This window comes from Phascolarctos cinereus, unplaced genomic scaffold (genome assembly GCF_003287225.1).
Source record: "Phascolarctos cinereus isolate Bilbo 61053 unplaced genomic scaffold, phaCin_HiC Scaffold_1;HRSCAF=81, whole genome shotgun sequence".
Taxonomy (NCBI): Eukaryota; Metazoa; Chordata; class Mammalia; order Diprotodontia; family Phascolarctidae; genus Phascolarctos; species Phascolarctos cinereus.
The window spans coordinates 15,848,808-15,874,063 of NW_027555514.1; the positions used below are offsets into that span (position 1 = coordinate 15,848,808).

The 25,256-nt window shown below is 46.5% G+C and overlaps 1 protein-coding gene across 9 annotated transcripts in view; it reads right to left on the minus strand.

Moving 5' to 3' along the window:
- OSBPL3 (oxysterol binding protein like 3) overlaps nucleotides 1-25,256 on the minus strand; it is a 146,374-nt gene that overhangs the window by 89,001 nt on the left and 32,117 nt on the right. For 6 of the 9 annotated variants that reach the window (XM_020993236.2, XM_020993240.2, XM_020993238.2 and 3 more), the window contains one exon: nucleotides 1,268-1,509. The exons of 1 other annotated variant lie outside the window; for it this stretch is intronic. In XM_020993236.2, the coding sequence (XP_020848895.1) occupies nucleotides 1,268-1,360 (93 nt within the window). In that variant the 5' untranslated portion in view covers nucleotides 1,361-1,509. Of the gene's footprint in view, nucleotides 1-1,267; nucleotides 1,510-5,021; nucleotides 5,191-7,022; nucleotides 7,200-25,256 lie in introns of all 9 variants that reach the window. 2 more of the 9 variants (XM_078150905.1, XM_078150901.1) reach the window with 2 other exon arrangements.

Consider the following 25,256-nt stretch of genomic DNA (forward strand, 5'->3'; position numbering starts at 1 on the left):
AGACTGTACCTGGATTTGGGAACACCATTGCTCTGCCCTACAAGAAAGGGATGGATCAATAGCAGAGGCTGGAGAGGTGAAGCAGAAACCTTCCCCTGAGCACAGAAGGTCACAAGTAACTCCTCTCCCTGAGGGCTGAAGAAAACATTCTCTGTGGCCCAGCCTGAAAATGGCCCTTTCTATCAGAATATCAGAGATGTAGCTTGGGGTCTCTGCTACCAGAGGCAGCATCACATGGATGGAGCTCAGAGCATCCAAACCAGCCCTTTTTTATTTTATAGAGGAGGAAACTGAGGTCCAGGAAGGGAGAGAACAGTGGCAAAGGGGAAGGAAGAGAGACTCAGGAGAACAGGTGGTGGTGAAGAGAAAGAAGCAAAGGGGGAAGGAGGTGAGTAGAGGTGGTGGGGAGATAGAGAGGCAATGGAAGGGAAAAGAGGTGATGAGTAGAGGAGGTGGTGATGGAAAGGGGAAAAAGGAGGAGCTGGGAGGAGGGGGTGAGGGTACAGAAAGAAGCAAATAGTAATTATGGGGTAAAGTTGTGGTATGAGAAAGATCATGAGTGGGGAGGAGGTTTTTTAGGAAAAAGAAGATGAATGGATGGCTATGATGGGAGAGAAGGTGGTAGGAAGGAGGAGGAGGAGGAGGAGGAGGCAGCAGCGGCAGTGTTGGAGAGGAGGAGAATGATAGGGAACCAGAGGAGGTGATACAGTAGCTGCACTGCCAGCTGATACCAAAATATTCCTGGGTACAGCTGGTTGCAACCCTCTGATGACCGTGTATTCTCTTCACTTCACTGCTCAGTTAGAAGGGAAAAGTGTACTTATGAAAGTCAATTGCAATACCCCCCTGTTATAAGCCAGAAGCTGTGGGCTGGAATCCACCAGGAAGTGCCACTGGCACTGCCCTGGGAGGTTGGCACTGGTTCTCTGGACACTTGGTGCCTCTCCTTTGTCCCTCTCTTTGTTTATGTTTTACCCACTGATGGGCAAACAGACATGAAAGGGACTGAGAGCCAAATTCCAACACCAGCTCGTGGCTATTTAAGACCCTGCAAAGAAGCCATGAGGGAGGAGGCTGCACTGCCCATAAGGAGGTTTGTGCCCAATTATTGGGCTAAATAATCTGTCGACTAATGGAGGGGTGACTGAAAGGAACAGAGTCAAACATGGAGAACTGCATTTTCCAGCAGTTAAAACCATTGTAGGGGAAGAATAAGGGAGGTAGGGCCAGGGTGAGTGAACCTTTAAGTTGCTTGGTTAACCTTTACCTGTCGACTCCCCTGCTTGGAGGAGCAGCTGCTGGTGCTCCGAGAAGGAGAAACCAACTTCTGGGGCAGTCCGAGGCCTTTTTCATCACTCATGATGAAGCAGCTGGCCACTGGATCTCCAGACAATTCTGACAGCAGTGGCCAACTCTGGAGTCTAGGGATGGAAAAGCACCAAACAGGCAAAGAGGTCCCGTCTCAGCCAGTGCATTTTAGTGGTATGCTCGGGGTCCCAGAGAAGCCTCCTAAAACAAAAGAAGGCACACGGATCAGACTCTTCATACACATGGACTGTCCACACTGGAGTCCACAGTCAATAGTCAATAAGAATTTATTAGGGCCTCCTATGCGACAGGCACTGTGCTAAGCTCTAGGGATACAAAAAGAGGCAAAAGACAGCCCCTGTCTTCAAGGAGCTTACAATCTAACGTATTAAGCAAAGGTTAGCCCATCCGCCACACCCTGTCCTGCTAGTGTGGGCCTTGGGAGGCCAAAACTCATTCTTCAGTAGTCTTGCTAGGAATTGGGGGGGGGAGGTCCAGGAAGGATTTATTTAACACCTACTATATGCCCGGCATTGTGCTGGGTACTTCACATATATTATCTCACTTCATCCTCACAACAATCCTGAGAAGCAGATGCCATTATTATCCCCATTTTATAGTTGAGGAAAGGCAGGCAGCTGTTAAGTGACTCATCCAAAGTCACACACCTAGTCAGTGTCTGAGGTTGGTTTTTCACAGTTTCCCACTGCACCACCTAGCTGCCTCGGGACCCAAGGAAGTTTCTTGAGCAGGGATGAGACGTGGTCAGACACATACTTCAGGAAGATTATTTTGGCAGTAGTATAGAGCATGGATCTGAGAAGAGGGAGACTAGAAGCTGAGAGTCCCAATGGGAGAGCATTGCAATGGTCTGGGTAAGAGGGGATGACTACAGTGTTAGCCCTCGAAATCAAGAGAAGATGGAAACAAGGACAATGTGCAAGGGGAATTAGCAAGACAAGAACTAGCCGGATGTGGGGAAAGACTGAGAAGGAAAAGTCAGGGGAACTCTGAGCCTGTGAACCTAGGGAACTGACAGGAAGAGGGTGCCCTCAGTCAGAAAACCAACCAATGGTGGAATGGGCTGCCAGGGAAGGTAGTGGGCTCCCCATCACTGAAGGTCTCCAAACAAAGGCTTGATTGAATGATAAAAGGACAGGTTGCCCTAGATGATCTCCAAGGTCTATTCCAGCTTCAATTACAGTTCAACACACCTATCTATAAAGAACCTACTATGTGCCCATTATTCTAGGTCCCAGGGATCTAAATGGAATCATGCCGGGCCTCAAGGAGCTTCCATTCTACTAGAAGGAGAAGTAAACATAAAGTATAGAAAGAAAACAATTTCAAAAGAGAATGAGTATGAATAAAGGAAGGAGGAAGAGGGAGGGAATCCAGAAAGCCCTACCGTAGGAGGTATCCCCTGCATTGTACTTTGCAGGAAGCTGGGCATTTGGTTAGTGGGAGGCAAGGCTATGATCCATAATGAAATTCACAAATGAATGAATCTCTCTGATACACTCAAAGCTGTTAATTGGAGAAGGACCGTACAAATTAGAAGCCATCAGGTGCTGGGGACTCAATTACCTCTTTTGAAGAGGCAGATTGCTCCCAAACCGCTGAGCTAAATGGCTTATCAAGCTCCTGGTCTGTGTATGAGTAAACATTCTCAGTCCTTCCCCATCTCTTGTCAATTCAGAGTTCTTAAAACGAGAAGATTAAAGCTATAAATAGTAGAGAGGATGCAGAGAAACTGAAAAATCTCTGTAATTAAAATGAGCACACCTGCAGTGTTGCAGAAATAGATTCCCAGCTTAGTGCACTCCTGACACTCTCTCTCTCTCTCCCAAATCTAAACATCGATCATCCATTCCCACTGGATGGGGTGGAGGAAGAAGGAATGCAGCCAGATTGTGATCAAGTTAAACATAGCTGTGAGACAGAAGAGGCCATCTACCCCTAACCGCCCCACTCCCATTCTTTCTCAAGACTGGGATCCTTGGGTCTAGGTCCCTTCATACAATGTTGGATTTTTTCCCATATGTTGATTGGTTTTGCTCATTTTTTTCCTCCCCTTCTTCTTTTTCTTTTTTGAAAAAAAAAATCTTGGCTTTAAGGGATGGCTCTTTGGAGGAAGGACCTAGGGGAAAATCTATGTTATATAAAAAGAAAAGGCATGGAAAAGAATCCATTTGATAAAAGTTTAAATGACTCCAGGGGGGGAGGGGCTATAGGTGACACAAAACTGGCTTGTTTAATAACAGGGCTGCCTGCTGCTGTTGGAGGAAATGAGACAGTAAAACTGACAAGAAGCCCAAATGATGAAATAAGAATGTGGGCAGGTGCTGCCATGGTAACCAGGCTCGGCTCGTCCATCAGGGCTCCAGACTCCAGTTTTCATTTAGGGTACCCAGGCTCTGACCAAGAAAAGGAAAGGGTCACTGAGAGATGAGGAGTGATTAAAAAAAAAAAGGGACAGAGGAAGAGGACTGGGGGTAATGGGGTGAGGCTTTGGTCACCTTCCAAACATTCAGCAGACGTATGAGATTATAGAGAGAGTGCTTGACTTGGGGTCAGGAAGACCTGTGTTCAGACCTTGCCTTTTGACTTGCACCAGGTGTGTGACTCACCAAGCACGCCCACTTTACCTGAGACTCAGTTTTCCTCATCTGCAGAATCGGGACAATAAAACCCACAGTATCCAAACATTCCAGCAAATAATTTGGAATTCTGTTTAAAAAAGACACTAAAATTTCCCAGTTCTTTTGACCCACAGATCCTCCTATTAGGCACATATCTCAGGGAGGTCAAAGACCAAGAGAAAGGTCCCATAGAGGCCAAAATATTTACAGCAGTACTTCTTGTGGCAGTGAAGTCACTGGCCATAGACTGGGGAATGAATGTAACGGAATGCCACTTTGCTATAAGAAATCATAGAAAATCGTGGGAAGACTTCTATGACTGATGCAGAGGGAAGTCAGCAGAGCCAAGAAAACATTATACACAATGACTCTAACAATGTAAATGAGCAGAAAAAAATACCCAGAAACAGAATACCCTTTCATGATAATGGCCAAGCCTGACCTGGGGAAGAGCAGAAAAAGTGAGGCCTCCTCCCTACTTTCCATGGGAGGGCCTGGTGGCGTGGAGGACAGACTTTGGGTGTGTAACTTTGCATACGTCCTCAGATGCAGACCATGTGTTGATTACTTTTGCTGAACTGTTTTCCCCCCACCCATCACAAATGTGGAGCTGTCCAAACACTCTTGGAGGTGGTCACAGAGAAGGCAGCTCAGTCTCCTGGCAAAGACAGGTGGTAGGTGCAGGCGAGAAGTAGTGACCAGGCTGTGGCCAGAACTTTCGGTCACAAAGAAACTGAACAAAGGACCCACTATTTTAGAAGGCTTTCCTGTGGCAAAAGGAAAGAACAGGCACATAGCTTAGCAATGGCCCTGATACAAGAGGACAGGGGCTCCTGGCTCTGGTCTTCTTCCTCCTACCCAAATTCTTTGAGGAGAAATCAGGTTAAAGCACATACCAGAGGAAGCCTGGAGAGGGAACAGAAAGCCCCAGAAGCTGCACGCAGAAAGAACATTCCTCCTTTTCATCCTCCCACCCCCGATAAATACACCTTCATTAAAGCTGCCTTGGGTTGCCACCCTTTTAGCACACTGAAAGCCTCCCAAACACCAACACGACCAAAACAGTCTCACCTTCGGGTGGCAGACCACTCACTGGGTAACAAACATGCCTTGTCCCTCTGTGGTGTGGTGGAAAGAGAACGGATTCACTGGGCACCGTGTTTAACAGATGTTGAGTGATTGATTGATTGATGGGACTCTGGGCAACTCACTTCAGCCCTCTGGGCCTCAGTTTCCCCACCTGTAAATGAGGGAGTTGGAGAAAATGTTCTCAAGTTCCCTCAAGGGTCCTGGGAAGCAGTATGGCCCAGGGGCAACAGCCCTGGGTTTGGAGTCAGAGGAGCTGGGTTCCAACTCTGGCTCAGCCACTGAGGGAGGAGAAGCAGGTTTCTTGCCTTCAGTTTCCTCTTCTGTACAATGAGGGTATTGGACTTCTGATAAACTGTGGCTGTAAAGGCATCGTGACTGACATTTATGTAGCATTTTAAGGATTGCAAACCTCTTTCCCTGTGTTCTTTCACTTAAGCCTCATAGCAACTGGTCCTGGGATAGAGTAGAGATCAGGAAAGGTACTCTAGGCATTACTTGACCCCATTTTGCAGATGAGGAAACCAAGGATCAGAATAGAAAAGTAACTTGCCAGTGGTCACAGAGTTCAGTAAATGCTGTAAGCAGGATTAAAAGCTAAGTCTCTCCACCTGCAAGTCAGAGTCCATGAGGCCCATTGCCTGCCCTTTTCTTTAAATGTGATTTATCATTATGATTCTACTCAAACAAGCAGCTTAACATTAATTAGCAAGTTTGCCATAGTAACAAACTTCAAAGACACTTATTAGTTCACTAGCTTCAGGGATCTACAATCACTCTCTTCTTTGCTGGGTTTTGCTAGCAAAGTAGCCTTGCTTCTAAACTTGGGCTGGAACTCACATGCTGACCAGATGGTTTCTTTATTTTCTGGCTAATCTGCAATTTCCTAGGGAGCCTGATCACTATCTTTTATTATGAAATAACAACAGTCTTTATTTTGAGGGATTTTCGTGCTTTTTTTTTTTTTTACAGAAAAGTTTCTCTAGGTCCTGGATCATCTCCCTCTTGTGGAAAAACAGAATGACAGATCATTCTGCCCTGGACTAGGAGCTTAACCACCACATTCTCATAGGATCTAAATGAGGGGTTTCTGTTTTTCTCCTTGGGGATCCAAAACGACTTGGCTCTGGTCTGGAATTTTCTGGAAATGGGTTCTTCTCATGTCATTCTAGACCACCGTTTACTCTGTGACTGGTTTGTCAAGCAGCCCTTACTGTCTTCAGGGTTTTTCAGAGTACCTGCAAGTTAGGAGGGACCTAAGAAACCATCTGGTCTATCCCACATCTTTCCAAAAATCCCCTCTATAACACTCCAAGCAACTGGCATCCAGGTAGTTGGAGACTCTCCCCAAGGCAGCCCATTCCACTTCTGAAACAAACTTACAGACCTGTCTTCTTTCCCTGTTTGGAAACATAAACACATCTCCACCTCCACTGCAGAATAATTTCTTTTAATTTGTCATGATTCCTCAAAGGTGAGAATAACTGACATCTTGATTGTAACAGCTTTACATACATTTTCTCATTTGTCCTCACAATTAGCTCAGTAGGTAAGCACCATAGGTACTATTTCCCCTATTTTACAGATGAGGAAACCGAGGTTAAGTGACTTGACCATAGCTACTCATAGTCACAGATTCCACACAGTGTGGGATCTGAACCCAGTCTTTCCTGACCCTGTGTCTATCTAAAACACCATAATTATATTTACAGGTTTACTCAGTACCTTGTGGTACAATTCATCATCTCCCTGGAGGCAGGTTACTGGGTGCTCTGATGGTTTGGCAGTGCAAGCTGGTCCTGTGCCTGGCATTTCACAGAAGGTCACATATGGTCCAGACTAGCAGCAATTTCTTGCTTTAGAATTTTCACAGGCTTTGTGGCCAGCACAGCTAACTGACACCAAATAGCCATTCAGAACAGGAAATGACTGCACAGCCTGCTGCGTGTGGGTGTAAGGAGTCGCCCAGCCAAGAACTTAAAATACCTGCTCTGGGTTTGAAGTCGCCTAGCTCATGTGCTTTTGTCACTTAGCCAATGGCCCAGCCCCCTGCTCTTGTAGGAATGATCTACATCAGCCAGAGACTCTGGGGAGATGAGACACAGGCGCCGTGTCTTCCTCTGCTGCTGGACACCCCTGGGATTCTCACGAACAATCAGGAGGCTTAAAAGAACGTAAACATGAAACCATTATCCTGTGACATAAGGTAATTATTATTGATTAAGTATTCTCAGAAATGTAACTGAAGCGGTATAGTGACTAGAGAACCAGCTGTACAGCCAGGAAGACCTGGGTTCAAGTCTTGCTTCTGTCTGGGTGACTCCGGCCAAGACATTAGCCTCTCTTAGGGTTCTAGGGAGCTCTCAAAGACTGCATGAGACAAGTGCCATGCTGCACTGGTATAGGGAATTTTCCCTCCAGAAGTGCCCCAGATCAATGAAATCAGGTCCTGCTCCTGCCCCTATATATTTGAAAAATCAATAATGGTCCCTAAGAACAGATAAAGAAGCTGATCTTCCTCTCATCTGAGCAGATAGATGGGTGAGAGTAAGTCGAATGTCCTGGGGGCTGTCAAACCTCTTTGCTCTAGCTCTCCTTTTTGCTCAGCAGTTTTTCTTTGTTACACAGAAAGTTTTGGGGGGGGGGCAGGGGCAGGGGTCTTCCTGACACTGATGTAGAAATCAAAGGCATCAACAACGCTTGTTTTTATATTCTCAGATGCAAGGTAGAGCACCACAGGAGATGGAAAGTTGGTTTCAGAATCTGGAAGACCCACTTCTAGCACCGTCAGGCTCTGGGGCCCTGGACAAGCCTCCCAGTCACCTAGGAAATGCTAAGACTGGAATGTGCAAAATTGACCAGTCAGCATTGCAAGAGGGAGCTTCCTCCCTGGGACGTCCCTACATTCACAAAATCAGCTCCTGTTCAAAAAATAAATGTTTAAGCCTCAGATATTTAAAGCACTGCTGTTGCTGCTTATCCTTTGCTCCTCAAGAGGACCAATGATATCATGAGGCTTGATTGGGAATGAACTGGATTTAAGTGAGGCACAGCTTCCCAGTCATCAGCCTCACTGTCTCCTCCAGAGTCATCGGAGTCCAATGACGGGACAAAAGTCTAGACAACTCATGATGGCCTGGGACGCAGTGGATGACCTTGGCTTCTCTAAATGAAGCTCTTTGAAACCACCACCACCTGACCCAGTTAATACATCATCAGATTTACATGATTCAGCTCAAATTCAGAAACATTCTTTGAATCATAGCTTTCATACTGGCAGGGACCTTAGCTCTCATCTAGTCCAAACTTCACATCTCTACAGGTAAGGAAATTGAGGGCCAGGAAGACTAAGTGACTTGTCTAAGGTCACAGGTAGCAAGTAGTAATGGCAAGATTTGAACCCTGCTCCACAGGCAATTTTCTTTTCCACATCCACTGCCTACCTTCTATTTTGTAGGTGCCAAGCAGGTGCAGGGACAAAGATAAACAAGACAGAGTAAGGGTGCAAAACCTCCTGAAAAATAGCCCCAGCAAAGCCCCTTGCCCCCGTGGAAGATTGTTTAATTAATTTTTATCCAGTCACCAAAAATTGCCTTGTCTGCTTCTTTTCTCCCTCCTACTCCCTCTCATTAAGAAAAGAGGCCAAACCAAACCCACGTCACCGACATGGATTATAGCTGAGCAAGACAAATCCCTGTCCTCGCCTTGTCTGCATGTGATCCATGGATCAATGTCCTTCACAGCTCACAGCTCCAGCCCTAACCTGGGCACTTGGAGTAAACACATGAGCTAGCTAAGTCATAGGCTTGATCCCAAGGCTGACCAATCAATCAGCTTCCTTTGTTATTTTTCTGAGACACTGGGTCAAGTGTGACCCTGGCCCTTCACTTACAGCATTGGTTTCTGAAGAGGGTGTGTGTGTGTGTGTGTGTGTGTGTGTGTGTGTGTGCGCTCGCACGCACACGCGCACATGCTGGTGGGCACAGGAGGATAGGGACAAGACAAGGGGCTGGAATGAAATGGAAAGATCGATGGCAAATTCATCATCATCCTTGAAAAAGCAGGAAAACACTGCTTGGGAGGGGCTGAGTCTCAGGGAGCGAATGCTAATCATCCCTCATACCCCATGCAATCAGACCTCCAGCCTGACTCTGGCTTATTCCATCTCAGTAAGTTCTTCACACACACAATGGGACATTTAGTTAGTCTAATCACCTTGTTTAACAGAAGAAAAAATTGGGGGGGCCCAACATGATTGACTAGTTTTGTGATCAAATGCAAAGAGTCCCATTTCTGGAGTCAGAAGACCTGAGTTCAAATCTTGCCCCTCACTTACTAGTTTGCTGTGTGACCCTCAGCCACTTAATGCCACTTGACTTCAGTTTCCTCCTCTATGAAATTATAGTGTCGGCCTCTAGGGCTAACCAGGTTTCTCCATCATAGTCATTCCTGAATATATCCCCCTCCCCATCTCAACACCAGCCAGCGTTCCCTTGTAGCAAAGGGGAAACAAAGTTATAGCCATTTGCCTTTGACCACACGGAAGAGCACCCCTCCCATAATCTCTCGCCTCTCCAACAAAAGGGAGCTGGTGCTTTCTGCTTTCTGGGGTCTGCAGGGCCTGGCTCTGTCTTTGGAATTATGCAGCACTCAGTTTCATTTGACCCTTCTTTCATTTATATCACGGTTATCAGTGTAGGTTTCTTCCAAGGTTTCTTCCAGCTCCCGTGACTCAGATCAAGTCTAGTCCGGCCTGACACCGAAGATCTTATGAGTGACCTGCCCATGGCCACACAGTAGCAAAAGCAGAGCTGGGATCTGAACTCAGGCTCTCAGACTCCCGTTGTAAAATCACACCATTTAGTAATTCAACAGGCATTTATTAAATGCCTGCTGTGGGTTGGGCACCTATGATACAAAAAACAAACAAAAGCTTCCTGCTCCCAAGGGACAAACACTGGGGGAAAGCAGGAGATGGAACAGCTAAAAGATATTTCTTTGTTTGAAAGAGAAAAGTGGAAGTATAACTCCAACGTTCTCTAAGCAACCAGAGAAGTCCACCGAATTCATGTTCAAGGTCGATACAAAGTAATTTCAAGAAGGGAGGACACTAAGAAGAGGGGGCGGGGCAGTTAGGAAAGGCTGGGGTGGGGGGAGGTGGCATTCCGGCAAGAAAGCAAGACTCCAGCAGAAGATACTGAGGCGAGAAAAGGCTGAGTGGCTTACCCCAGGTCACAAAGAGAGCTGCCCAATCGGTCTTTGAACCCAGGATTTCTGATGTCTAAGACCCTGTAGGGCTCATCCCTTCAAGCCCACAAATTCTCAAGAGGCCAAGAAGACAGAAGGATTCCTGCTGTCCTCTGGAGTTTTCTGTTGACCTTAAGATTCAAAAACTTCCCAATCACCCAGCAGCTCTGTTTCTGGAGGCATTAAAAATGAGGCCAAGCCAGGAAGCTCCAGGAGAGGCCACGGCCCTGGGGATGCCAGCAGCAGGGCAGTTGGGACTGCTCAGTTTGGGGAACCATGTCTTGAGACAGCCTTTCAATGCATTGTTTGGTTTTCCGAAAAGAACCACATCCCTTCTAACCCACTCATCTTCACCTGAAAAGGAGCCCAATGAGTCACAAGAAGCTAGGTATGTGAGAACTAGGTTTCGTTTAGTAAAACTCATTAAAATGTCTCCACCTTGGAAAATGGGTATGGGCTTGCAGAGGAAGAGGTTTAACAGTTCAAACGGGACAAAAAATTTCAGAGAGATCACATATGTAGCCACCTCTCACTGCCTGGAGAGTCTATCTAATCCAACAAGCATTTATTAAGCACCTGTCTGGTGCCTGGTGCTGTGCTCCAAGCTGGGGACACAAAGACAAAAAGGAAAACCAGCTCTGCCCTCAAAGAATTTACATTATACTGAGCTGACCTTTGTTCCAGGAGGGCAAAAGTCGAAGGAAGGCACCTCCTATACCAACATATTCATATGCACTTTTCGGGTGCTGCAGAGAACAGGAAACAAAGGGACTGCTCACCAAGCAGGGAAATGGATGAAACAAACGTGGTCTGAATGAATGTGATCAAATATCAGGGTACAGCGAAAGACGGACAACCACGAGGCACTCAGAGAAGCTGTAAGGCTTGAACAAAAAGATGCACAGAGAAGCAAACGGGAACAGAAAACAACATGCACGCTGACACCAATGATGTAAATGAAAGAAGGGTCAAATGAAACTGAGCACTGCATAATTCCAAAGACAGAGCCAGGCCCTGCAGACCCCAGAGAGCAGATAGCACTAGCTTCCTTTTGTTGGAGAGGCGAGAGATTATGGGAGGGGTGCTCTTCCGTGTGGTCAAAGGCAAATGGCTATAACTTCGTTTCCCCTTTGTTCCAAGGGTTGAGATGGGGAGGGGGATATATTCAGGAATGACTCTGATGTAACCCTCCATTCCTCATTTCCCTCCCAAATGTACACAAATAACTGGTTTTATCTTCTAAAACAATGTACAATAAAAAAGCGCCTGTGGTTAAATGAATGAATGAATAAATAAAAACCATCAAGAAAGCCGGAAAAATCAGGGAAGGCTTCCTACAGGAGGTAGCCCCTGAGATGAGCCTTGAAAGAAGCTAAGGATTCTAAGAGTCAACGAGGAAACAACAGCCCTTCACCAGCAGCACCAATCACCCTGCAGGGTCTGTGGGGGCACAACGCTTTAAACGGATCTCATCTAATTTGACATCTATTTTATTTATTTATTCGTTTGTTCACTCACTTGTGGCGAGGCAATTGGGGTTAAGTGACTTGCCCAGGGTCACACAGCTAGTAAGTGTCTGAGGCCAGATTAGAACTCAGGAACATGAATCTTCCTGACTCCAGGCACTCCGTCTACTGTACTTCCATATTGGATTGATTTTCACACACATGCAAACCCTGTTGAGCTTCATTCTTGCCATTCCCCATTCTTCATCTATCCATCCCTCCCCCTGCTCTCACCTCCTCTCCTCTCTGTTTGCAATTAGTCCCCTCCAAAGGAAAAGAGGAAATGAATGAGGGGAGAGAAAACCCAAGCCCACACTCAGCACCTCCCCTGCCTTTCTGAGAATGGCTCAAGGACATGGCCACAGCCCAAACCACCACGCCTTCAGGTTTCCTCTTGGCCCCTCGCTGCCTCATTTCTTATTAAGCCTTAATCACGGAATCGGCTTTGCCTCAGGCAAACTGAGACCTGTTACACACCTTAGCCTGAAAAGGCCAAGGACCCCCACTACATCCTGGGCCATCTCCAGTTGTCCTGATCTATATCAGGCCACTGGACCCAGATGGCTCCGGAGGAGAAAGTGAGGCTGGTGATTTTGCACAGCCCTGCCTCACTTAAATCCAATTCACTTCCATGTCATGGCATCACCTTCCTGATATCATGGTCCTTTTTGAGAACCAAGGACAAACAGTAACCTCTGACCCCTTACTGTTTCTGCTGGCTCCGGGTGCCCAGCTTCCAAAAGAGCCACTGATTTCCCACTTCATCTCTCACCCTCCTTTCCCTATCAGACCTCAAGTTCAGGCTGAAATGCTTACTTAGCCTCTCACAGGCTGGTGTCATGGACTCTTGGCAGTAAACACACAGGAATTCTGAGGAAGCAGGCAGGAAAGCAGCCCCTACGGGAATTTCTCTCCTCCCTCCCCCAGAACAAGAGGTTGAAATGGAAATTGTTGTCCCTGGGAATCCTGCCAGTGGGGTGGCCCAGTCACAATGGCCCTGGTTAATGGGTAGTGATGCGTGGGCGTGGATGGAAATGCTGGTGTGCCTGACGTTTACCTAGCTGTGAAGGTTTACAAAGCACCTTAAAGATCTCTCATTTAATCCTCACAATAATGGGGGATAGACAGGGATAAGGGGTGAACCTGGGATTTCCTCAGTACTGAAACTCCTGGTGGGAACACTCCCTCTACCAGTGTCCACCGGCACCTCTTCTCTGTAACTTACGCTGAGCTGCCTGGAGCCCAGAGACTTTAAAGTGACTTATCCTGGGTTTCACGGTCCATCAGTCAGTCAACTAGCACTTCTGTTGTGTTTTTTAAAAATTCATTTAATCTTTAATTCACAAAACAAAGCAAGCATTACCTTAACACAGAGCAGTAACCAAGATGACTGCACACAAAACTGCTAATCTACCATGTATAACCTGCTATTCTCTTCAAATACACAACAGTTATCATGTAAATTACATTTTTCCTTTTTTTTCCCTTCCCTCTCCCACACTAGAGATGGCTACCATTAGACACCAATAGGTATAGACATGTAAAATTATTCTATACATGCTTTTATTTATTAATTCTTTCTCTGGATGCAGATAGTACCTTTCCTCACGTAACCTTTATTTTTAATTTGTTCAACCAGCATTTCTGGAAGCACCTACTATGCACCTGGCACTGTGTTAAACACCAAGGAGAAAAAGACAGGCCAAAAACCGAAAAGTCCTGAGGAGGGATTCAAACCCAGGTCTTCCTGGGGTCCAACATTCTACCTACTGTGGTTCTGGCTGCCTCTAACACAGCAACCCTGTAGGGTAAGTACTAACAGATGTTACTGTTATGACTGTAGAATACAATAGCAATAATGTATCTCTCCCCTGCTACAGAGCATATGCTCCTTGAGAACAGGGGCTGTGGTTTTTTTTTTTCTCTTAATATTCTTATTGCCCAACACACAGTAGGTACTTAATAAAGGCCTGTTGCATTGAACCAAATTCCCATTTTGCAGATCAGGAAACTGGAGTTAAATGAGGTTAAAGTGGTCACAGAGACAGTACAAATCAGAGATGTGATTTGCAATCGGGTCACTCCTGACTGGCCTGGGATCAAGAACCATTTCTATGAGGTGGTGCCAGCACTCTCACAGTATGCTCACTACTAACCCATTTCTGTCACTTCCTTTTTTGAAAATCTTGTCATTAAGGATAGTTTAAAAAATTCATTTCCAGAAAGATCCCTCCTCCTCTCCTACCCAGAGAGTTATCTTATCTTTTATAAAATACGATTTTAAAAAAGGAGAAAAAAGATGTCAGGAAAACCAGTCCACACCTCCAGCATGTGTCTGATGATATATGCACCACTCCACATACACAGTCCCCCACCTCTGCAAAGAAGGGAGGGAGATATGTTTTCATATGCCTTTCAAATAAGATACATTTAAGAATCACTGGAAGACTCGGGTAGGAAAGTCCCTTCTCCAAGTCTAGCACTGATTGCCTTGGGAGATAGTCATACTTTGACCCAACAATAATCCAAGAACACAATCTTCAGAGTTTGATAAAACAGGATTATCCTGGTAAACAAGCACAAGGCAATTACAAGCAAATGAGTTTCTATCAAACTGTGTAAAACAAAAGTCAGTGTCCATTAATTGGGGAAGAGCTAGACCAGAGGCATCGTTCGAGTGCAGCAGAATGTGACCATTCGGGAACAAGGGATCAACATCCGGAATTCAGAGATACAGGGGGCGATGTGTATGAATGATGCTGAATGGGCAGTGCCAGGAGAACAAGGAGAATGACTATAGTAATGTGGATGGGACAACTAGGTGGTACAGCGTTAGAGCACCCGCAGTCAGGAGCCCGAGTTCAAATCTAGCCTCAGACACTTGCTAGTGTGACCCTGAGCAACTCTGTTTGCCTCAGTTTCCTCATCTGTAAAATACTCTGAAAAAGGAAATGGCAAATCACTCCAGAATCTTTGCCAAGAAAACTCAAATGGGGTCACAGAGAATCAGACACAACGAAACAACTAAATGACAACAGTAATATGTATGAGAAACCCTGGAAGGTGTCAGAATTCAGATTACAGGCCATGACTACTGCTGGTGCTCCAGGAAGGATAATAAGATGAGGCACACATTCCCTCCTCTTTGTAGAGAGGTGGTAGACCATGGGTGTGGACTGTTGCATACATCATATCCGCTAGTTTCATCTAGCTGTTGTTCTTAATTACAAGAGAGGCTCTGGGGGATGGGCTGGTATCAAGAAGTCCTATTTCCCAAGAAAAATCACCAATAAAACACTTGTCTTAAAAGCCAACAGACAGCAGACTTTATCTGCTGCTCCCCACACTGCCCATCACCCTCACATTCAAGACAACAGCAGTGTTAGGGCCAGCAACCAGGTTTAATGAGCTTCGTTAGGCCCACAGGGAACCTGGTTGGACACCACAGACTAAACCATCCTTTGGCCTTTCAAAGCTAAATATTTAAAACCCAGAGATGCGTCCTCCTAAGCCTCCAGAAAGGTCAGACAAACATAGGCTTCATTAGCCCAACTGTCACTAGCTCATTAGCCCTCGGCTGTTTGCATGTGGCTTTGCTCAGTGAGACCCAGGACGCAGACACCTGGGTTCACCCCACAATCTCAGCAACCTGTCATGAAGGCCCAGGAAGAAACAGACCAGAGCTCCGTTAAAGAAGCTCGCTAACGCTTTTCTCCTCTGAGTACTGGGCGCTCAAGCACAAAGCGCATGTGTTCAGTCACTTTACTGTCCTCAGGCACCATTTTTATTGAATAAAAACTGATGAGCAACAAAGAAGGAATATGGTCCAGAGAGAAAGAGCTGGCCCTTGGAGGAGAGGGGAAGACCCGGGAACAAGGCCTGCCTCTCACCCTTCCTGGCTGTGGGACCCTGGACAACATCACTCGTCCTTTCAGTGACCCCAGAGAACAAAGATTATAAAGCTCTCCTGGATTTGGAGTCAGGGAATCAGAGGTTAAATCCCAGCTCAGCCACTTAACACCTGTGTGAATTCAGGCAGCCACACCACCCTGGGCCTCAGTTTCCTCAATTCTCAATGAAGAGGCCTGGACTGTTGTCATTCAGTCATTTTCAGTTGTGTCTGACTCTTCTTGACCCCACTTGGGGTTTTCTTCAGAAAGACATTGGAGTGGTTTGCCATTTCCTTCTCCAGTTCATTTTTACAGATGCGGAAACTGAAGCAAACAGGGTGAAGTGACTCACCCAGGGTCACACAGCTAGTAAGTGTCTGAAGTTGGAGTTGAACTCAGGAAGATGAGTCTTCCTGGCTCCAGGCCTGGCGCTCTGCCTAGGTGGTCTCTAAGCTGCCTTCTGATTGGAAAGCTACTATTTCAAATACTAGACGAGCTGCCAGTCTGCATCAACAAAGGACATTTCCACATTGGGTGCTCACTACATGCATCAAATTGCACATCTGGACACGCCCCTAGCCCCTCAAAAAAAGGAACAGTACTTGGAATCAGCAATTCAATTGTCTTTACATCTAATTTCAAACCTGTCTTTAAACAATTTCTGAACAGAGGCGCTACTCCAATGTAGGGCAAGGAAAGGAGCCCTGGGCTGGCAGTCATCGAACATGGGTTCAAGTCACAGCACCATCCCTTACTACTGGTATGATCTTTGGCAAAGCAGGGGCCTGTATCCTCATCTGAAAAGCGAGAGGTTTCCACTAAACAGCCTTGAAAGTCCCTTCTGGCTCTAATGGTCCCATCCCAGAGAGAACACAAGACTTCAATGAACTCTGGACTCACAATTTACTTTAGCACTTAGCCCATTTGAAGGTGCACTCATTCGTGCAGCCCACCAGACCAGACCTCTCAATGCCATTTCCCTTCTCTGGCTTTTAGAACAAAGTTTCCCAGCCAAATGTATGCTGCAGAATTAAATGACCGATGATGGCTCTAAAGGGGATAAATGAGAAAACATTTCCCCCCATCCCTGCTCCTTTGCAAAGGTGGGGATCCCGTGTTTGCTACAAGGCAAAAGATTTGGGTTGTTTTGAGTGTGAGGGGAGATGGGGGAGAGAGAAAATACATGCTTGTTCACTGAAAACATAAATTTAATCCAAAGCGGGAGATCATCAGGGTGGGACACTGTATAGAACACAGGAGTTTTGTTTTGTTTTGGCTTTTCCACTTTTTTATTTTCCAGAACTTTTCTTCCCTTTGTTAATACTTTATTATAAGTGCTGGTTGGGGTAGGGGAGAATACAGTTGGAAACTGGTGTTGTAAAAACAAAAGATGTCAATAAAAACATACTTTAAAATTAAAAAAAAAAAACAAATGCCCAAAAGGCAAGCTGTTTTTTATGATTAGATGTTTGATTAGAGACGTAACTCTAAACAACAGAGCAAACTACTGAAGTTCATCAATACGTATGTACAGAGAAATGACTTCATTTCAATGAATGAAGCTCCCACCTAGTCTCTTTTCCCTCTAAGCTGCCATTAAGCTTCCTGGTCCTTTCCTTCTCATTCCCACTTGGCCTTGGGTCCACGGGCACCATGCTCCCCATTTCCAGTTATGCCTCATTGGATAAAGCTCTTTCCAAATTTCTTTGTCTTCCAAATACCGGCAAGTCTCAATTGCATTATAAGATTCCGGCTTTTTTTTCCATTTTAATCATGCAGAGCCCTAAAGAGGAAACACCTGGATGGGAAGCGTCTAGACCAGAGGGTGAGCGCCTTAGAATCCCGGATACAGCTCCAGAGAGTCATCAGCACCGCAGGCAAGAGGCCACTGGGAAAGATGGGCCAGACCAAGGTCTTCCTCTCCCCCTCGCCCTCTGCTAGAGACTGACAAGGGGGAGCTGCTGGAAAGAGGCTTTTTTAGAAGCAGATACAATGCTGGAAGTCTCCAGCAACACTCCCAAGGAAGTGGAATCTCCGAAAGACGAACGCTTTCTAACAAAAAAGCTTCTGAAGATGAAGCAGCAGGTGATGTTGGAAGAGCCCAAGACAGGACAAGATGCAGGGAAAGCTGGGGGTGGCAGGCTGAGCCTGAGGCCACGGAGCTCTCCAAAGCGCCAGGGATCTGCAGTGCGGTGGGGGTGTGTATTCCAGCCACAGTCACAGACAACAGCGGCCAGACCTCAGCGTACCGCCTTAGGGAGATCTTCCAGGCTAGAAACACCACCAAGTTCTAAAGGACTGTAATAGCCAGCGCCTCACTAGCACAGAGGGGTTCACAAAGGGGTCTTTCCACAAGTTCTCCCCTTTGATATGGAGAGGGCTGAACCAACAGTGGTCAATTAAGCTTACGGAATATTCTTTCACCTTAATGAATAATAAACAAAAGGGTGAAGTCAGACCCAGAAAGACCCGGATGAACCAAATGAAGAGCCAGCAGATCCATGAGAACACCACACCCACAAACTGGACAATAAAGGAAAGCATCAACCTGATGAGCGATAATAGAAAACCTCCGGCCTGGGGAACACCAGCGGATGAAATACACTTCCCTCCCTGCTTTGGTGGAAAGGTGGACATGTAGCCTCCACTGGACCCGCGCTCAAAGCCACTTGTGAGCCACATGCAGGAGGTGTTCTGTGAGAACTGCGTTGTGGGAAGCGATGGAAAGATTCTGTGAGGTAGAGAGAAGCAGCGTATCAGGGTTCATCAGAGCTTGGCTCCAAAGCCTGAAGGAACCTCAGACGGCATCTAGCCTAACAGATGAGGAAACTGAGGCTCAGGGCAGTCCTGTGATTGTTCTGGGAGTTCATTCTGGAGATGGGGGATAACCTGTGTGTGCAGAAACAGAGATGGCATTTCTAGGGAACATGGGAAACAGGCAAGTCTGACAGGAAGGGAGAGTTCCTAAAGTGGAATAATATTCATAATCAGAAAGTGTGGAGGCAGGGGCTGAGCTATAAGGGCTTTAAATGTCACATTGAGACATGTATACTTTATCCTAGAGAGAAGAACAGGAAGCCAATGAGTGTTTGTGAAAAAAAAAAAGAATATCTCAGAACTGAGAAATGCAGGTTAGGGTTTACCATAAACTCAATTTCCATCCTAGTATGTAGATGATGCGTACTAGAGAAAACATCTTGAAAGCTTTGGGGCTTTTGGGGGGAGAGGGGGAGAATGAAAGGGCAGAATGGGAACAGGAATTAACATCATCACAGAGAATTATGTGAATCCGGGCAGATGAACAAATGTCAACCCTTTCACACAAAATGAACTACCACAAAGGTGCGAATTTGAAAGCTCTGCACGGTGGGACAAAAGATAATTTTAGCTCTCCCAATAAGGAATGAAATAGGCAGAGGACACTTGGTAGGAGGAATGCATCTTGTAAATGTCCATTTAAAACATTTATAAGACCAATCTGAAAATATCCAAACTAGACTCTGACCCCTCTAGGGGGAAACAAGACAGCTCAAAGGGTACACTTGGAAAATGGAGAGTGTGATTCAATGCCACAAGCATCTACTGGGATGGTCATTGTGCTAGGCATTGGGAATCCAAAATTTGAAACCATGCCAGCCCTCAGGAAGCTTACATTCGCAAAAGGCAAAAATAATCAAAGGAAGAATGACAAAGTCAGGAATCCAAGGGTCAGATTGTGGCAAAGCACTCAGTGTCTGCATGGGCTTCATTCGTCATCTAAGGACACAAATAGACTGTGAGGGGCCCAGAGCTGAATCACGTGGGCTGCAAGGACAAGCCATCTGAGGCCTCCCGTAGGTCACTGCTCTTGGATCTGGCGGGCAACACTGGCTTAGGGCTTAGGGAGCCTGGAGCTTATCAAAAAGCCCGGAGGTGTCTCATTAAGAGCATTTCAGGATGACTAAGTGGGGCTAAAGTCAAAAGCCAGGGTGGGACCTTAAAATAACCACCAAGCCTCTAAATCAGCTGCCTGCCCATCTTCATGGCTCCCACTGTATTTAGAGGTGCACAGCTTAGAGTGAGTCAACTGCAGAAACCCAACCGTGTGGGTAGGGGAGCTTACTGCGTTACCTCGACATTCACCTTTGGGGGCCCACCCAGCCAATAGAGAGAGAGAGAGAGAGAGAGAGAGAGAGAAGAGAGAGAGAGAGAAGAGAGAGAGAGAGAGAGAGAAAGAGAGAGAGAGAGAGAGAGAGAGAGAGAGAGAGAGACAGAGAGAGAGACAGAGAGAGAGAGAGAGAGAGAGAGAGAGAGAGAGAGAGAGAGAGAGAGAGAGAGACAGAGAGAGAGAGAGAGAGAGAGAGAGAGAGAGAGCGCCTCACTGGAAAGGACTGAGGATGTTTAGGCTGGAGGAGAGAAGGCTAAAGCAAAGCAGGCACCACATGCCTGAAGGCTTCTCCTTTCAAACAAGGAATTAGGAAGAAACAGCAAAGAGGAGACAAGGAGTTGGGAGAACAGGAGTTCAAGTCCTGACACTGGCTGGCCAGCTGACCCTGTAGGGGCAGTCCTCTTAGCCTTTCAGTGCCCCAGGAAACTCCAACATTCTAAGTTGCTGAGCACTTCAGGTTAGCAATGGTAAAGGGAGGGGCCTCACTGGGACTTCCTCTATGAATGAAACTCAGGTTGGGTCCCAAGGGACAAAGAAAAGCTTAGCCTTTAAGTACCCACTGGTGACAAAATGTTCACCTGTCCATCATCTTAGACTGGCTAAGTTCAGAAAGGCTTATCCTTTAAAAGGATTGCCACCAGATGAGGAGGGCTCTTGGGGGAGTGCATCATGGCAGTTCATAAGGGACCCTCTACTCTGGCTCTGCCACTTACTACCTGAATGACCTTGGGCAAGTCACTTCACATAGGGCCTCAGTCTCTTCATCTGTAAAATGAGGGGGCTGGTCTTAATAATCTCCAAGTTTCCTTTCATCTCTAAAGCAATGATCCTACTAAGGTACGGAAGAGGTTGCATTTTCTATCAGTGGGTGGAGTGAAATCTTTGATCACCATGCTACACACACTAGGGCAGGGGGTAACGCCGATGTCCAGTGCAGATCAGTGCTGGCTCTGCAATTCACAAACATAGAGGGTGGCTTAGGCACTAAGCTGTCTAGGGTCATAATGCTGGTATAAGGTGTGTGAAGTCAACAAGCACCTACTATGTGCCAGGAATTGTGCTAAGCAAGTAAGCAAAAAGAAAGCCAATCCCTGCCCTCTAGGAGCTTACATTCTAATAGGGAAGATAACACATAAAAGGGAACTAAGGGGAGGGGTGAGGATGAGTTAGGGAAAAGGGGATAGGGTTGGAGAAAGTATCCGTGAAGGGGAAAGAGAGGAGCTGGTGGAAGGAAGGAGGAGTGAGCATGACTGGCTTAAATACATCGTCAAAATGGAGGCTCTGCAGGGACTGAGGCATCATTGGAGGTGTATACACAGGAATAATTACCAGGTCTTTTTAAGCCTGGAAGCAATATAGTGGCCCTAAAGTCTACTTTGTTCTTGCCTCTTCTGCTTTAGGGGGGTTATTTTAGACGAAAATTTCTGAGTTCAATCACAATCACTTTCAGCTGGGAAAATTCTTCAGCTGAGTTTGGCACTGGCTTCATCTCTCACATAGATCTGTCGACCTCTAGCTCACCCCTGGCATCAGTTTACTGGCAATAAAGCCTCTTGTTCTGCTGAACTGTTTGTGAGCAAGCAGGCATTGAGAGAAGCTGGAGAAGGAGCCAATGTTTTCTTAGCCTTCCCCGGCCGATGTCCTCTTCTCTGAGATGCCTGGACAGTTCTGGATACCTCTCACCACTTAGCACCGTGGCTGCCACACAGCAAGCTCCTACCGAATGTTTACTGCCTAATGTAAGGTCTGCCCCAGCTCAGTGAACGCCATGATGGTGATAGACTCTCAGAAGCTCTTGCTGGGATTCTTCTGAAATCCTTCTTCCTTTTATACAAATCTCTTGGAGCACAATCATGTGTCTCACACAATGGCTCTGATTCAAGAAGGTGTATAGTTCCTCTTCACATTTGGCTCTGATAGTTTGACTCAATCAAAAAGTGTTCTTACTTAACAAATGAATTGACTATGAAGTGGGTGGGGTAATCAATGGAGTCCAACTCTTAAGCCAGGTGTTCCTGACTCTGAGGGTGCTTTCCTGAAGTAGATGCTTAATGTTTGGTGAATGAATGAATAAGCCCATCAGCCGTTGCATGGGAAGCCTAAAACTCTGGGGTCAAACTTGGGCTCTGAGACCTTTTATTTGAGTGACCTTGGGAAAATCACTTTCCTTCCATCTATGACCTAATTTCCTCTTCTGTAAAAGAGATAATTTGACCATTTTTGCAATAACGTTCTACGACCCAACCTCAGATACAGTGCAAGCATACTGCATATGGAGATCAAGGTAGTCACACAACAGATATGAAATAAGGTTTTAGGAGACAACCTTAATATGAATATAACCCACATAATGAGTCCTAAGGAACACCCTAGGTATTACTAAGGGTACCAATGAACCAAATGCAAGGACGGAGCAAATATCGTCTAATCTTGGAATGGCCAGGCATCCCAATCCAGGGCCACAGATTGCCATCAATCAATCAATAATCAATTGACATATTGTCATATTGTATTGACCTGTGTCAGGCAGAGAGGCTGAGGAGACAGAAACCAAAATGTCTTTGCCCTCAAAAGGCTTACATTCTACAGTTGCATTTTACAAATCAAATCAATGCAGCAGAAAAAGAAAACTTTGGGTTTGGAGTCAGAGGACCTGGATTCGAATCCTGGGTTTGCCACTTGCGACTTGTGGGATCACGGGCAAGTCAGTCTGCGGGCCTTGGTGACCCACCACTTTTGAGTAGACCTGCTTCCCCCTCCCATCTAATGGAAGAGGAAAGGACTACAGCAGGGACTGGATGAAAAAGACACATCTCTAAGAATGTCTTGGGGCTGTTTAGCATCATTATTAGAGAAACATAGACTTGACTCCCCAGGAGTAGAGATACCTCAGTTCTGGGGGAGCCCTGATTACACACAGCCTGCTTCTCTGTGGTGTTCCTGGAAGCCTTCTCTAGGAGACGACTAACCGTTATTGAGAAAAGCCAGGTGGAAGAGCCCTGGATTGGCAGTCAGAAGACCCAGTTTTGAAGCCCAGCTTGGCAACATTGTCCAGGTGACCCTAAGCAAGTCACCCCCTTTGGGTGTCCCAAGTTCTCCAGACCTAAAATGAGGGTGTTGGACTCGATGTGGAATGGCGAAAAAACAATTGGATCTGGAGTCCTAGATTTAGGTCCTCTCTCTGTTATTTACTCTTTGAGCAGGCACAGGTCATTCAACCTACCTGGAGCCCAAGTTCTCTATAAAGTGAGGTGGGGATGGCTTGGATGACCTCCAAGATCTCTTCCACCTAGTTCTATGATCCCACCACCCAAAAGTGTCTTCAGTTGTGTTATGTGATGCGCAAGTGCTGGAGGACCTGGGTTCGAATTCCATTTATTTGCTATGTGACCTCAGACGAATCACTTCTCTCTAGGGCTCGGTTCACTCATCTATAAAATGATGGGACTGGCCCAGATGACCTCCAATAGCCTATGATTCGAGTCTCTTCTGCCACTGGGTTATGCTTACTGGCCACATTACAGAGACAGTCAATGGCAGAGTGCCAAACTCAAAGAGTTCGTTCTGCATCTGTTGCTTTAGATTTTTTTTTGCCATATCAGAGCCTCTACAACTACCGGGACACCAACCTTGTCTTCCCACCTAGAGTCAGCGCATCTTGGAGGTGGTCATCTGGAACTTTTCACAACCTAGGGTTCCCTAACCTCTGATGGAACCCTTCTAGTGACAGGGAGCTCTCTCCTTTTCAAGGCAGCCCATTGCAGTTTTGGCCAGCTTTAAATACCAATCACCTGTGCTTAGACACCCAAGGGTCTCTCTGCCTCCCTACCAAACTGATCCAGATGCAATGTTACTTATCCTGACAAGTCATCTTTCCCCTCAGGGCCTGTTTGTTCAACTGTAGAAGTAGAGAGCTGGAATACATGGTCTAATACTGTATGATTCACCTTCCACAACGTCCCTGACACATTCATGCCAGGCTCAGGGTGACATGTTCAGACAACAGCTTCTGCTCAGAATCTGGGTTTCCCTGGGTTCTGATTTTCTGTTGCATTAGGGACCTCAATCAGGACAACCGAGAAACACCCGGGAATCTCCTCTGCCACATCCCACTCAATACGCATGCAGCCTTGGCTTGAATACTCCCGGGGAGCAGGAAACTCACTACTTCCCTAGGCAACCCATCCCACTTTGGCACCAAGCTCCAAGGTAACCTCTCTCAGGCTACGGTGTTGACTGTTTCTTTCTTCCCAAAGGAAGGAATGAGGAAGGCCAAAGAGAAGGTTCAGTTTGATTTTTTCACAAATTACTCTTAACCCAAACAGACTTCACTGGAGTTCCAACAGCACAAGGATTTTTCAGTACAGTAAAAAGCATAGTGCAACGGACAAATCACTCAGCTGGTTCAAAATCTTTTCAATCCTAGCTCTGCTGGTAACCAGCCGAGTGACCTTGGGCAAGTTCCTCAACTTTTCTGGGTCTCAGTTTACCCTTTTGTCAAACGAAGGAGTTGGGCTAAAGACCACACTCAAAGGTGCCTTCCAAAATCTAGGGTCCAAATACACAGCCCCTGAAATAGTTTTGCTGGAGAGAACTTTCTGCTCAATCAGGACGTGGCCCACTTGGGGGGGATACCTCAGGGAACTCCAGGTGAGTAATTGAATACTATTCCAGAGAGAAGAAAAATGGGCTAGCTTGCTCCAACACATGTTGGTTATTGTTTCCTTTTCCTGTAGTCGGACAGCTACACCATGGCCCGTGATCTCTGGGGAAAAACTGTTTATTTCACTGAATTCAAGAACCATTTTATCAAGCACTTAGAAGGTCCAGGGCCCCTGCACTAGGCACTGGGGATACAGAGGTAAAATGAGCAACAAAACCCTGCCCTTAGGAAGCTTCCATTCTACTGGTAGACAAGTCAATGGAGGAGGGAGAGGCCAAGCAAGTTGGGGCCTCAGGAAAGGCTTCTTACGGAACACAGAAGCTGCTTGTGTCCGAGGTGGGTTTGGAAACCAGGTCCTAGGAGCAGTCCAGGACTCCGTAGACCATCAGGTACTGTAGCCTCCCCTCTGGCAACATCCCAGCCACTCACGTGCAGGTATCACAAGGTTGGGGGGAAGGGTGGGTGCCCATTCAGATAGATGGCTCCTTCCAGTCCCTTCCCACCACTCAGAAGCGACCTGGCACATACATTGTCATGCATGTGTCCTTCCCCCCAGTACAATGCAAGCTTCTGAGGGTAGGGATGGCTTCCTTTTTGTCTCTGTGACCCTAGTGTGGGACCTGGCCCAGAGTAAGCCCCCGAGAAATCCTTGTTGAAATGAGCCAGATGCTGGCTAGTCAGGGATCGTCTCCACGGGGAGGTGGAAGGGGGAAAAGGGGATCTGCTTTCCCTGACCTCCAACCCTCCCTTCAAGATTAAAACTTAGAG